This window comes from Monodon monoceros, unplaced genomic scaffold (genome assembly GCF_005190385.1).
Source record: "Monodon monoceros isolate NGI ecotype Baffin Bay Population unplaced genomic scaffold, NGI_Narwhal_1 Super_Scaffold_9, whole genome shotgun sequence".
Taxonomy (NCBI): domain Eukaryota; kingdom Metazoa; phylum Chordata; class Mammalia; order Artiodactyla; family Monodontidae; genus Monodon; species Monodon monoceros.
Window position 1 is genome coordinate 40,543,438 of NW_021703786.1, and position 15,692 is coordinate 40,559,129.

The 15,692-nt window shown below is 40.2% G+C and overlaps 1 protein-coding gene across 2 annotated transcripts in view; it reads left to right on the forward strand.

Annotated features, from left to right (window-relative positions):
• Nucleotides 1–1,398: 1,398 nt before the first annotated feature.
• TEKT3 (tektin 3) overlaps nucleotides 1,399–15,692 on the forward strand; it is a 33,828-nt gene continuing 19,534 nt past the window's right edge. The window contains exons 1-4 of one of the 2 annotated variants that reach the window (XM_029212820.1): nucleotides 1,399–1,462; nucleotides 8,327–8,328; nucleotides 9,138–9,748; nucleotides 12,631–12,714. In XM_029212820.1, coding sequence (XP_029068653.1) covers nucleotides 9,170–9,748; nucleotides 12,631–12,714 — 663 coding nt within the window. In that variant the 5' untranslated portion in view covers nucleotides 1,399–1,462; nucleotides 8,327–8,328; nucleotides 9,138–9,169. The remainder of the gene's footprint in view (nucleotides 1,463–8,326; nucleotides 8,329–9,137; nucleotides 9,749–12,630; nucleotides 12,715–15,692) is intronic. The other variant, XM_029212821.1, reaches the window with a different exon arrangement.

Below are 15,692 nucleotides of genomic sequence, written 5' to 3' on the forward strand. Positions count from 1 at the left end.
GTGTGTGCTGCAATTTCATGTCATGAAAAAGTCATTCAATGAAAAAAGCCGATGGTGATTCACACCCCTATAAATAACCTAGTAACATAAGCAAAACATAACAGTGACAACGGATACTACCTTCCTGTGGTTGTAAATGATAAAATTCTCAATGAACACATCACACACTCAATTAAGTTGTCAATAAACACTCCACAAAGCACTTTTCTGTAAATATTAATGTTATATTCTGTGCATGAAGGCCATTCGGATCCCATACCCAGTTACAGGTTATAGTTTCCAAAACTACTGATTCTCAACACAGCACTCAAGGAAAATAATACCATTGATATTGATGGTACAAATTGGAATAAAATGTCCCAAATCTGTTTCTGAGTAATTTCCAAGAACAACGATAAAGAATACATTGCAAGAACTTACATTGTTCTAAAATTTAGACCGAAAATATTTTTAATCACCTCTCCCAACTTTGACAATGTGAAATATTTCCAATTTCCCTGTATAAATAGCCATAAAAATGGAATTATGGGATTAAAAAAATTTAGAAGGCACAGAGAGATTAGAGACAGTTGGCTGTAAAGGCAATATTTCCTATTTCCTTTTCCTAAACATTCCTCCTCAGCCCAACACACTCATATCCCCATATATCGCTCTCACCTCTCTTACTTTTTTTCTCCTCTTCCTTTATTTTCCCACCAGCCGCCCTTTAACACACCCTCTCCACCCTCACCCCCCAATGCCTAGACAGGATACATACAAGGGCAACTGTCATCAAATCACAACTGAGTTAGAATCTTTTATTGAAGACACAGATAAGTCAATTATGTACGCATGGCTTTGGAGAAAAAATGGCTTGTCCATCTCTAGTTAACTGCTGCCATTCTCCAAAGCCACGTGGACACAACTGATTTATCTGTGTCTTCAGTAAAAGAATGGCATCCACTATGTCACAGGGAGAAGCACAGATGGGTATGGCCAGGTTAGGGTGTGGGGTAAGGTCAGCCTGTCTTCCCAGCCAGGCTGAAACGCGGGGGCTTGTCAGTCTCCCGAGCCTTAGAATGGGCCACCAAGGTCTGCGCAGCTGAGAGAGCTCCGATTTAGGCGCCGCAGGGGAGGCGGGGGACCCTTCACCCCTTCACCCCCTCCACCTCTCTGTCTCCCCCGGAGCTGTGGTTACTACGCGCGAGAGCGCCCATGGCAACGGTCGCCTGCCCGCAGGGTTTCCCTCCTCTCTCCGGCTCCCGCCGGCCGCCTCTCCCTCCACCGCCCAATCGGCTGCCGGGGAGCCAGCAGCGGCGGTCGTTGAGTGGTCCTCGGGCGTGACGTCACAGGAGGGCGAGGCTGGGCGGGGCGGGGTCGGGCGGGGCCGCTAGTCCGCGCTCTAGCGAGTTGTAGTTTGTGGGGCTGCGACCCCTTCCCGCCCACGCCCGGTTCCCCGCCCCTCGCCCGGCACCGTCGACAGGTGAGCGGTCCCTCGGGCACCTGCCTGCTGCTGGGACGACCCCGACAGAGTCCCCGCCCCGATTAGGACTCCAACGCCTGGCCTCAGAATTCGTGGTGAGGTCGTGGAAACCCTGGCCCCGCCTCCATCTTCACTTCGCTACCCTCACCCCTGCAAATGAAAACCGTAAAACCCACAGGTACACTTACCCAGTCTCCCAAGCCTTCTTAATGTACGTTTCTGTTGCTTTTCGCGGATTAGGAAGTTACTTATAAATGCAGAACCAGGAAAGGTGTGTCAGAACCCCAGACCCTAGGTCGTATAATACCTTACACCTGTTGACAGTGCTGTGTTTGTCCCTGTGGTTCTTGTGTGCCTCAACCCTCTGCCTTGTTCTCCCGGCTTACTTAGCCCGGTCTTTCAAATGCAGCCAAGGGGAGGGCTGGACAACCAGTCACCTGGCCGTTCAAAGAGTTGCTGAAATTCAGGTCACAGCAGTTGTTCCCTTACTGTCCATGGCCTTTTCTGTTCAGCTCTGGCTGTGAAGCACTCACTTGTATTTTGACAGTTTGCACAAAGTAACGGTATGTTTTCTCCCTAGATGCTTATGGTGGCGTAGCTGAATAAACATTTTAGAAATGGGTAGAATTACTCGTTTGATTATTGTGAAAAAAGCAAACAGACTCATAGGCCAAGTGTATTGAGGTATATGATAAAATATTCAACTTTTTTCGTTTTAAAATATTTCACAAAGTGTTCAAGCATGCAGGTACCCACCCCTTGTTTAAAAACAAAACAAAACAAAAAAACTTACAGACACAGAAGAGGCCTCCTATGTACCCCTTGGGAATCACATGCCTTTTTCTCCTTCCCCACCTACCAGAATTTAGTGTTTACTTATACTCCGCATATTTTTATACTTTTGCTACTTAGGTATTTATCCAGAAACCAATATATAGTCTCATTTTAAACGTTTATATAATGCTATCATTCTCTACATGCTCTAGGTCATTGCTTTTAACTGTTGTGTGATAATTCTTGCATGGATTTATCATAAGTTACGCATGCATACTCCTGTCGATGGACTTTTACGCTTTTCCCTTTTAAAAATCACTAGAAACATATTCTTGTACATTCTAATTGTATAATTTCTGAGTCATAGGGAATGTGCTTTTTCAACTTTAGTAGATACTGCCCCATAGCTCTCCAACGTGTAGTAATTTATACTTTCACCATCAATGAAGAGAGTTCCTTATCAAACTGTTTTTTAAAAGAAAGATTATTCAACTTTTCCTGCATTCTTATTTAATATATGCATAGAGAGAAATTACTTAAACGCTGAAATCTGATACACTTTCTCCTAAGTCTGGTACTTATCAATGTGTCAGGGGCAGTGTTTTATTTCTGCTTCAATTTGAAACTGTGAGGAATTAAATACATATGATCAAAGGAACAGGGGTTTTGTGTGATTCTTTCAAGCCTGTGCTGGCCGCTGATCTGAGGCAATGTGTGAAACAAGTCATGGAAACTTTCTGTCCTTGTCATGCCTTCTGCAGACTATGAGCTATAGGTTTTTATACCTTGAAATATTTATGATCTTAAAGTCTTGCCTAAATGTGCTAATAAAATATATTTCTCCAGCTTGAGGCCACCTTTTGGGTTTGAAATGGAGCTTTCCAGTACTTACAATCTCTGTGTGATTAATTATATTTTTAGCATGTTAATATTTATAGAATACTATAGTAGCACTTTTCCAGTATGTAAATAACTATTGACCCCAACTTCAATGAATACAGTCAAATACTGTATTTGACTTTGTAGCAGGTCTCATTTCTTAAAATGCTTTTTTGGTCATGACTAAAAGCATAATAAAAAAGACAATTGCATGATTTAGGGGATGAATTTTTCCACAGCTATTTTCAGTCACCTTCCCAAAGAATTTGTTTAGTTTACTTGCAAATGTGAGATATTTATAGCATCAGTTAAGGATCATAGTGTGTGCTCATTGCCTCTTTAGGAAGAGGCTGAGTTAGAATTTAGAGAATAATTTAAACATTGTGAAAGGCACATCACGCAAGTAAGCGATAGGCTTTTAAAAACTGATACTTTTCTTCCTTAAACCTTTGGTAGAATTTATCAGTGAACCCATCTGGACCTGATGTTTTCTTTGAAGAAAGATTTTAAACTATAGATTCAATTTCTTTAATTCCTATACAGCTGTTCAGGTTACCTATTTCTTCTTTAGTCAGTTTTGTTTGTATCTTTAAAGAATTTTGTCCATTTCCTCTCTGTTGTCAAATTCCTTGGCATAGGTTGTTAGTAATCATACGTTATTAACTTTCTAGCATTTGCAGGGGCTTTAGTAGTATTCCCTCTTTCATTTCTGATAGTAGTCATTTGTCTTCTCTTTTTTAAATCTTGATCAGTCTTGCAAGAGGTTTATCAATTTTATTGTTAAGATTTCATTGCTGTTCAAAAATTTGTTCATTTTCTACTTCATTGACTTTTTATTATTTCCTTCTTTCTACTTTGGGTTTACTTTGCTTTTTTTTTTTTTTTTTCCCTAGCCATTAAGATGAAAGTATAGATCATTGATTTTAGCTCATTCTTATTTTCTTATGTAAGCGCTTAAAGCTATAAACCTCATTCTAAACACTCTTAGCTGAATTTCGCAATTTTGATATGTTCTGTTTTTTATTCTCATTCAGTTCAAAATATTTTCTAATTTCCCGTGTTATTTCTTCATTGACCCATAGGATGTTTAGAAGTGTGTTGTTTAGTTTTCCTAGTATTTGAGGATTTTCCGAATACCTTTCTATTATTGATTTCTAATTTAATTCTGATATGGTCAGAGAGCATACTCTGTAGAGCTTTAGTTTATGTAGATTACAGCTATTGATATTTATTATATCAGAAATTAAAATAGAAAAATTAAAAATATTAACTCTTAAAAGTAACCATAACAACAAATAATACTTTTCATTAAAAAACTATGTTTTCTGAAACAAATTTAGTTAGAAGAGTGGCACTGTTTCACATTTTTGGTAAAGTTTTAAAATTTTTGTTAGTAGGTGGGTTCTCATATCTACTTCTGCATTCAGTCTGTTGTGATATCGCATATCATGTCACCTCTGGAAACCTCTATTGTACATTTCTGAGAGAACGAGAGTGAAAAAGGCCAATCACGTCTGGGTGTTTACTATAAAAATAACCTTGACCTTGTCACTCCAGAGAAGGTCTTAGGCAAGCCCATGGTTTCCTGGGTCACATTTTGAGAACTGCTGCTCTAAGGTTTACAGTATGCATTTTTGACTTACTGTAGTATATGCTTAAATAACATTATTCCATTTTAGTCATAAGGCCTTTACAATAGTACTTTTCCATTTCTGCTCTCCCATCATTTGTGCTATTATTACCATATAACTTACTTTTGTTTTTATTATAAACCTCCCAATGAATTTTTATTATTTTTACTTTAAGCAGCCATCTTTTAAAGAAATTTAAAAGTTAGAAAAGTTTTTTTTTTTTTGCTATTAGCACACATACTTACCATTTCTGAGACTTCATTTCTTTGTGTAGCTCCAAGTTTCCATTTGGTATAATGTCCTTTTGCCTGAAGAATTTCCTTTCACAGCCCTTTTAGTGCAGTTCTGCTGCAGCTGAATTCTCTTGGCTTTTGCTTTTATATATATATATATATATATATATATATATATATATATATATCACCTTTTATTTCACCTTCATCTTCGAAGGATATTTTCACTGGAAATAGAATTCTAGGATTACACTTTCTTCCAGCCCTTTAAAGATGTTGTTTGATTGTCTTCTGGCTTGCATAGTTTCTGACAAGAAATCTTCACTAATTCTTATCTTTGTTCCTTTCTATCCATTGTGTCTTTTTTCCTCTGATTTTAATTTTTTCTCTTTATTGTGAACTTTCATCCATTTTATTATGATGAGCCTTGAGGTAGTGGTGTGTGCACACACACATGGATGTGTGTTTATCCTCCTGGAGTGTGTGGAGCTTCTTAGACATAGGGGTTTGTACTTTTCATCAAATTTGGGAAATTTGCAGTCATTATTTCTTCAGATATTTTGTCTCCCTCTCGTCTTAATGTGACACCCCAAATGCATGATGTTAGACCACCTGATATTATACCGTAAGTTACTGAGGCTCTTTTCATTTTTTGTTTCCAGTTAATTAAAAAGTCTGTGCTTTGGTTTGGTTAGATTCGAGCCCACTAATCTTTGCTTCTCTGGCGTCTAATGTGCAGTTACTCCAATCTAGTGAAATTGTGCAAGAATCTATTATATGTTTTATCCCTAAAGTTTCATTTTGTTCTTTTTTAAGTCTTCCATATCTCTCTTCATTATGTTCTTGTTTTCCTTTAAATACTTGTACGTGGTTTTCTAGTGCCGTCACATCTCCGCCATTTGTATGCCTGTTTCTATTGACTGATTTTTCTCCTAATTACGGGCCACATGTTTCTACTTCTTGGCATGTCTGGAAGTTTTTGATTGGATGCTGGACACTGTGGTGCTATATATTTGAGCTCCTGATGTTGGCAGGCACTTTACTTGTGGATTAGTTTGAGCTTTTTGAGGCCTGTATTCAAGCTTTTCCAGAGTCTTTAGTACCTTCGTTCTAAAGATAGGTCGGCCCCATTCTAATGCGTGACCTCTCTGGGCTTTCCATCAAATGCTCCGGGTGACCACTAACAGCTCTCCACTCTGACTGGTCTGGGTTCAAAATGTCTCTGGGCCCTCTGTGAGCTCTAGGAATTGTGCAGCTAACAGCACTGCCATCATTATTTGCCAAGGTTTGTGGAACATTCCTTGATGTCTGTACAACCTATTACTCAGCAAAGACCCAAGTGGACCCCTACATAGATTTATGGAGCGCTTCTTCTGCATAACTCATTTTACTCCAGAATCCCGCGTCCCAACTTCCAGGTGTCTCAGCCTCCCCAAATTCTGGCCTCCTCCTCAACTCACAGATGCTGCCAGGCTCTGTTTGGTTTCCATCCATTTTCCCCATAGTCTGGAAATTGCCTCCAGGTGATCAGAGGGCTCACCTTATTTGTTTCTCTTCTCTCACAGATCAGAGTCCTGTGCAGCCTGAAAACAGTTGTTTCATATATTTTGTCTAGATTTTTAGTTGTAAGAGGCTAAGTCTAGTTTTTATTACTCTATCCTGGTTGAAGGCAGAAATCTATTTTGAGTTAAATATTTCTTAGGCCATGAGATTCTCAATTTTCTTGGCCAATAATGACCAAAAGAAAAAAAGACATTGCCAGGCTGTTGTCTTTTATTGGGTCTTCCTAAATGACTTAGAAGGGGGCCTACTGGAGCTGGAACATGGAATATTGGAAGATGGAATGGCAATGGAATATTGTCTCTCATGTGAAACTTACTGCCATATATGAGGAGCTCTACATCTGGGAACTTTTTGAACAACTGACTTTATGCTTCAGATTCCAGATTCTAAATTATATCCCATCTCTAATTAAAAATTATCACTGGATGCTTTTACAAACCATATTGATTTTCTCAAGTCATATGTCTCCTCTGGCTTGTGGACCCCTGCATTTCACACATGTGTTAAACCTGTACACTCGTGGTTTGATATTTGACAAACATGGATTGAGCTGCCTCAAGATTTCAGCATCATAGGTGTCGAGTAAATACATGTGGGAATTCTACACCTGGAATTCCAATGATTGAAGGACCAAGTGTGACATTAGCTTTTAGATTCATTGTTCTCAGGAATTAAGAAAAGCCAAGCAAGAGTGGTCCAATCCCACTCGAAGCTTCTTGCTCAAAGAAAACTGATGAGATTATTTCTAGATGTGACTTGGGGAAGGGGTTGAAACTAAAAGTAGCCAGGAGGACCCTCGTGGCTCAGGTTACTTGGAATTTGCTTTTTCAAAAAGCAATGTTTAAGTTTCAGACTTAGGTGTGGAATGGCAAGTGGTTATTAGGGCTTTCGTTTTTACCATCGTACTCTAAGCTTGGCCCATATAAAGTGTTTGGGGGCTGAGGGAGGGAAGAATAAGGAAAACATCAGGGAGCTAGGGTCAGGTGAGATACCACCAGTGGCAGTGGGTAGCTGTTTCATCACATGTAGTCCGAGTGGATTTTGATTTGGCCACAATTCTACAAATAGATTATTTTGTGGTTTGGGTACCAATGGCGTCAAAACAGCTATTTAAAGAATCATTGAATGTGTTTTTTTTTTCTTTTTTTTTTTTCGGTATGTGGGCCTCTCACTGCTGTGGCCTCTCCCGTTGCGGAGCGCAGGCTCCGGACGCGCAGGCTCAGTGGCCATGGCTCACGGGCCCAGCCACTCCACGGCATGTGGGATCTTCCCGGACCGGGGCACGAACCCGTGTCCCCTGCATCGGCAGGCGGACTCTGAATGTGTTTTTGTTTGTTTGTTTTTTCTGAGTAGGAGCCTACAGAATTGGATCTGATATTATTTTTCCTTTTCAGTAAATGCATCTATAGACATTAACCCCCAAACAGAATGACGTTCAGATGCTGAAAATTATGTCATAGTCTATGGCATCCTTGGCTTTCTGGACTAACAATGACCCCAAATTCTGGACAATAGAATATTTTCAGCTGGTAAAAAAGGATAAAGTGGCTCTCTATGTTTTAACAGGGGGCAAGGTCCAAAATACATATATTTTCAAAAATGCATGTTCTGGAATGATACATATAATGATTAAGATAATTCAATTTTTGTATTAAAAAACTCTGTGCATATGTATATAGGGAGATGTATATAGATTTAAAAATAATATATATGTTGATATATGAAAAGGAAAAATCTGGAAAGATACGACTAGTAATGAATTATTCACAGTGTCTACTTCTGAGGAGTTTCTTTTGAAGGGGGGAGAGTGGATATTTATCTTTTACTTTGTATACACCTCTGAGCTAGTAATTTTAAAAGCTAACATTTATTGAGCATTAACTGTGTGCCCAGAACTGTGCTAAGGATACCAGATACTTAGCGTCATCTTACTTAATGCTCAGGGGCTGCCATAGCATGTCTGTCTATACCGGAGTTGCTTAGAGGTGGCTAGTTGCCAGGAAAAGGGGATCTAGGTACTTCCTTGAGTTGTGTTGGCTTGCCTGCCACACCGGTGTTACTCTGAGGGTGTGTTTATTTAGGAAGACTGGGGGTGGGGGTGGGCGGTGGATGCCACTCAGCGACCCCTTGCGGCTAATACTGCTTATAACAAACCACAGTAGCAATTACTATGATTATTCCCAATTTAGAGATGAGGACAGAGAGCTTAAGTCACTTGCACCAGGTCTCACAGCTAGTAAATAGCGGAGCCAAGATCTGAATCCCAATCTGTTAGAAAGCATAGTTCAGGCTCTTCATTTGAATCTGTTACGAGACGGTGTTACTTCTCATGATTGAAAAAATATTTCAAAACTTCAGAAGGCCAATCTACAAAAATGTAATCGGAATACAATCCAGAGACAGAGATGAAAAATAAATGCAGAATATGTTATCACAAGTAAAGGTGGTTATCAAATTAAAACAAATATCTAATGTGTTAGACAACACTGCTGCTTATAGTAAGTCAGATGGACCCTTTTATCTGTGAGTTTTCACCAAAGGTTAATTTATGTGACTGTCTATTTTTGCTTCCCCCCCTTTCCCCCACCTTTTAAGCAGGAGAGATTTACAAATAGTGCTTGAGCATCATGGAGCTTCTAGGTTCTACTTTAGCGGCAACTTATGCCCACCCTAGACCAACACCAGCCAACTTCCTACCAGCCATCAGTGCCATGGCCTCAAGCTATAGGGACTGCTTCCCCCACTGCAATCTGACCCATAGTCTGAGCCTGCCTTGGAGACCAAGCACGTACTACAAAGCAGCCTCCAACTCGCCAGCCTTGGACCCGTACTGCACCAGATCTCAGAGGGTGTCCGAGAGCACCATGCTTCCCTTTGTTTCCAACAGAACCACACTCTTCACCAGATATACTCCAGATGATTGGTACAGGTCCAACTTAACCAACTTTCAAGAATCCAACACTTCCCGACACAATTCAGAGAGACTAAGGGTAGATACATCTCGCTTGATTCAAGACAAATATCAACAAATGAGAAAAACCCAGGCAGACTCCACCCACAATCTGGGAGAACGAGTCAACGACATAGGATTTTGGAAATCTGAAATCACTCATGAGTTGGATGCAATGATTGGAGAGACAAATGAACTAACCGATGTTAAGAAAAAACTGGAGAGGGCTTTGATGGAGACAGAAGCCCCTCTTCAGGTAACTATAAGACCTTATTAAAAGGACAGTGCATTTTTATGGTTATAACCCAGTCGTTGAAATTTTGAGGTTATTTATCTATTGAATTATATTTCGCTTCACCTGTAGAAGCCAAGCCCTTGTCAATAAATCTGTACCGGGTTTCAGTGATGATAAAACCATTGCCATTTTTCTCACATTATACCAAACAACCATTTAAGTAGAAAGAATTCTGGAATTCCCTGGCAGTCCAGCGGTTAGGACTCAGTGCTTTCACTGCTGAGGGCGCAGGTTCAATCACTCGTTGGGGAACTAAGATCCCGCAAGCCCAGTGGTGCAGCCAAGAAAGAAAAAAAAGTAGAGAGAATTCTGCATGCAAAGCAAAGGAGGCTAATTAAAGCGACACTCTTAAGACGCACAGTATTTTATGGTGAAAATGCCATCTTCCCATCTCTTAAATAGGCTGCTTGGTTATTGCTGTCCCTGGATTAACATAAACGATGTCTGAGAGGAAAAAAACTGTTCTTTTAGTCTGTGTCATGAAATGCCTTCTGCATGTATGTTATGATTCCACTTCAGGCACGGTGAAATGATCAAATTAGAGCTTCTTGGGAATGGAATGAGTTTGGTTAAATAAAGAATTGGGATAGAAGTTAAGCCAGTTTTGGTCCTAGAGGCAGCCTTTCAGTTGGTTGCTGGCCTCTGACCAGGCTTCTGAATGGAGATCAAATTACCTTTAATCCTCTGAGTGTGCGATGGGCCCCCTGACCCCATTCTATCCACCACCATTGGAAGAAGACATTCTGTATGTGAAGATGTCCAAATGATGCAGATTATTTTAGAAGTTGTGTATATGTGAATGGGCAAAGCGAACACTATTTTTCTCCATGTTTGTGTGACTCATTTTCCTGGTGATAAGCATTTTCAATAGGTCTTTTTTTAAAAAAAATTTTTATGGCATCCATAGTAGAAGAGATTAGAGAATCAAAGAGCTAGAAGTCTAGTTGTTTGGGGGGTTTGCTGGAGACCCCTGCACACCGTAGCTTCTTACTGCACCCCTCCTCCCCACTAAACACGAGTGCACACAAATACACACGACCACAGAAATCCTGAGAAAGGTCGACAGGACACTAATGATATTCTTTTAAAAGAACTCACCATGGGATCAGAAGCCCTTCCATACTTTCTCTGAGCTCTGGATCATTTTGAGGATCCCTGGTCTATTTTACAATACATCCCATCCCACCCCACCCACCACTTATTTTAATGACACTTAAAATGACAGCCACTTACCTTTTACTTAATTTCCAGAGGAGATTCAGTTTCTTCCCTTGACACTCCTTTCAGTGATGACTGCTTTCAATGAGATGGGCATAATTTAAATACTTTTCTGCAGTTTTTGTCCAGATACCTTGTGTGTTTAAACATTTACAATCAACACGGTATCAGAAGATCCCAATTAAAATGAGAATTAGTCCCATGAACAGATACAGCTCAAAAGAGGAAATACTGATGATCAACTGTATATAAGACAAAAGTATTAAAACTCAATAATAAAAATGCAAACTAAGTCAATGAATTAACCGTCTTTGGCTTATCAAATTTGCAAAAATGAAAACCGATAATGTGTAGGGTTGGCAAAAGTGCAGAAGACGGACACTTCAGATATTGCTAGTAGACTATGGATGAGTAGAAACTTCCTGGAAAGCAATTTCGTAATACACATTAAAATAATCAGAGTTCCCTTCAACCCATTAATTCATCTTCTAGTCAGTGTACATTATACTATTAAAAAATTAGAGATTCACTCCAAGATTTTGTTCAATGACATCATATCCAGATTACAGTGTACATACTATTATATTTTATGCTTTTTAAAAATTTAACATTATAGTCATCCCATGTCATGAAATACTTACTCTTTGAAAAAAGTATTTTAACATTTACATAATGTTATTTCATGCATAATTTAGTTGTTGGCTATCTAAGTTGTTTTCCATTGGAGTCATTAATGTACTTTGTCTCATAGACTATTTCAATTCTACTATTAAACATCAATCCTAAAAAGAATAAAATTATGAGGGCATTGTACTTCTGTTAAAAACAAACAAAACTGATAGGAGTATGGATAACTCATTTTTGACTTCTCTCTACTTTTTCTCTTTAATGGATAAAGCATATTATTAATTATTATTATTATTATTTATTTTTTTTTTTTTTTTGCGGTACGCGGGCCTCTCACTGTCGTGGCCTCTCCCGTTGCGGAGCACAGGCTCTGGACGCGCAGGCTCAGCGGCCATGGCTCACGGGCCCAGCCGCTCCGCGGCATGTGGGATCCTCCCGGACCGGAGCACGAACCCGTGTCCCCTGCATCGGCAGGCGGACTCTCAACCACTGCACCACCAGGGGAGCCCCGCATATTATTTTTATAATTAGGAAAGCAATAAATGGTACTTTAACAATAATCACCTGGATTTTTGGTCACACAAATATTTTGAGGTCTTTAAATAATCATTTGTTTCTTCTTCACTCTTCTCAGTAGAAAACATTTGGAAATAAGATCTTGAAGACTATGATTTGGGTTATTGAACTATTTCTCTAGAAGGAATTGATGCCAAATAGTTTTCTCAGATGCTGATTTGTGGGGATTAAGTAGATGCCATCTGCTTCAGTTTGTCAACTTTCCAAATTAGGAATTTTTTTCAAACTCTTTACCTTTTCACTAGCAGCAGGGATTCACTTAGTTGTCACACTGAGTTTCTTGTTTGATTTCCAGGAAAATGGCTTGAAAAGTTGGTATTGGGAGCATCTATTGCCTTGTTTTAGAGACAGGTTATTAGAAGTGCTAGTCACTGATTTTAGTCAGGTTGTATTAGTGTTTTTCATTATTTGTGTATCTGTAGGTAGCCCGGGAATGTCTGTTTCATCGAGAGAAGAGAATGGGAATCGATCTAGTTCATGATGAAGTGGAAACAGAGTTGCTGACGGTAAATATGGGGCAAACCCTTCAATAACAAGAAGCCTCATTGCAAACGTGCGCTTAATGTATAGAAACAAAAAATGATGTTATGTAAAGACACAGTAAGGAGTTATAGTATCAGATATTTATGGTATTTAGAAAAGATACATTTTATTTTAGTTTTTATTGAAGTATAGTTGATTTACAATGTTGTGTTAGTTTCTGGTGTACAGCAAAGTGATTCAGTTATACATATATATATGTATATTCTTTTTCATATTCTTTTCCATTATGGTTTAATCCAAGATACTGAATATAGTTTCCTGTGCTATACAGTAGGAATTTGTTGTTTATTTTATTTTTTAGAAAAGATACATTTTGGGGGGGTTATGAAAGTAATAGATATTTATTGAGAGAATTTGAAAAATGCAGTAAAGATAAAAATCACCTAAGTTCAATTAGACAGAAATGACTATTAATGTTAGAGTATTTCAGTCTTTTTAATAATCATACTTAGGTAGATACCACCCAGCTTAAAGACACACAGACATATCTTCCAGGTTAGAATTATAGTGTATCTATGCATTTGAATAGTGCTTTTTTTGTTGGATAAATGCCCAGGGATGTTCCTTCTTAAATGTAGACGTGGAAAGGCAGTGCTGTGTTTTTTTCAGAAGACAATGTTTTAGAGCATTTTTAAGTTCACAGCCAAACTGAGGGGAAGGTCCAGAGGTTTCTTCCCATGTGGCCCCAGCCTCCACACATGCATCGTATTGATAACTGTATGTATCTCTGATTATTTCCTCAGGATACATTTCCAAAACTGTAATCCACGCATCAAAGGGTATATGCATTTGGACAGCTTTTGATCAGCCATCCGGGAGCTTACCTCCTAGGCTCTCTCCCACAAGATCTCTGCCATTCCTTAAGATTTCAGCCCTTAGGTACCTGGGACCCTTCCCAGTCTCTTTTTTTTTTAGCCCAGATACTCTATTAAGCATTCGTTCTGCATCCCCAAGTGCCAGACATATGTACGTTGGTAACTCATTTTTTGGTTCACATTCATGAAGCTTAAAAGTGAACTTTTCTTTGACCCTGATGCCTTCTGCCTTCCCCTTCCTATTGATAGTACTGTTACTGGTTCTATGACTCCATCCCAAGAGGGTTCTGCTCTGAGACAGTATTGAATAGAACCCTGACACCAGCATGCAAAGAATGTCTGGGTGGATTCTCACCACCAGTAGCAAGAAACGCCTTCCCCGTCTGGGATTTCCGCCTCTAAATGGCTTGTAGGACCCCAGCCCCCTCACAACCAGCCGGGTGATGGGTCAACTTCAAGTGACTCAGGAGCAAATACTGGGAGTGCACATCTTTAAGGAAACACCGCTGCTTCCCAAACTCAGGGATGAGTGAGAATTCGAGAATGTCGTCATCAAAACACACCGTCTGTAGAAATGGGGTGCTTGCTCCTATAGGTGACATTTGTCATTATCCAGATTCCATTTGGACTTGGAGTTTGATTTTTAAAGTGTGACTTCAGTAGCCTATTCTACCTGATAAGAGTGTGATAGTTTACCCACTTACCCCAAACCTAAAAAGGCTCAGTTAAGCCTTTAAGTTTGTATGTATCTGTGGATACGTAGAACCACAGGAAGCAGGGTCTGGGTTTAACAGTGAGGTCCCAGAAATGATTGTATATCCACGGTTCAGGGTATAGCCAGGAGTTAGCACACATCCATGTGTGTGGTCAGAACTCGGAGTTCTTGTGACCTGGCCAGTATTCCTCAGCCAAGAAGAGGGCGGAGGCCACATCGCACATGAGGATTAAGTTCTAAATCATACTTTATGACCCATGTCGCATTATAAGTCCTACCCTTTAGTGAGAGCTTCCATCTGCGAGGCACATAATTATCTACCCCACAGCCTAGAAAGGCAGGTGTTATTACCCTTCGTTTTTATAACTTGCCTTTGCTCCCAGCATTTGCAAAGGCAGCATTGGACCTGGGCTATCTGATGCCAGAGCACGTCTTTAACCACTATTCCACCCAAGACGCAGGGGGGTGAGGCAACGGGGGGGGGGTTTGCTTGAGGTGAGGGCACGCCAAAGGCTGTGAAGTCTCTATTCTACCTCCGCGCTCCGCCACCCCATCCCAAGACCACAGCTCCCAAGAGGAGAACCGTAAAAGATGCTTTGCAAAGGTTTCGCCCGCTCAGATAGTAGGATTAATTCAAGGTTCTTCAAATGCTTGGATGTGATTCCTTGTTCTCTTTCCATCTTAAGCCACAATGTATTCATTTTGGCCACTGAAACTCTGAGAAACTCAGAGAAGTCACTGCCACCCTTTTATTCTTGGGGTCTGTTTTTCCTCCCCAAGTTCAGGATCCAGAAGGGGGGGCACCACTTGCCAGGCTCCTAGTGTGTGGTTCTTGGGTTTTCTGCCATGACCTTCACTTCCCTGGGTGTCAGGTGGCAGCTATCGGTCTGACGACATCTGGGCTCTTCTCACACTTCTGCCCTCTGTCTGTACCCACCACCTTCCGGCAAAACTTCTTCTCACGGGCGGTTGAGGGAATAAGGCCCTTGCCCTGCAGTCACTTCATGGAGGCGTTTCCAGACCAGCCCCATGTGTGAGTGCAGACTAGTAGGTAAGTTAGCGTTGGGGACAGTTACAAAAGTCTTTGGTTTCAGGCATTCCCTATTCCAAGGAAGCCTTCTGCTTCCAACCACGATGTTCCCCATATGACATTATTTAAATTCAAGTATAAAAATTAGTGTTGAAGGGATTTTTTATAGCAAGAGTCTCATTAAACGTAATTTTTTCCACTGAAAGTTCCAGGAATTCCCTCTGTGTGAATTGTGTACACATAGCATAAAAGCTCACTGGGATTTTGGGTTTTAAGTGATATTTTCTAAGCAGTATTCCATGTATCCTTTGCCAACACCTCCATGAAATGGCTACACACACACACACACACACACACACACACACACACACACACACACAC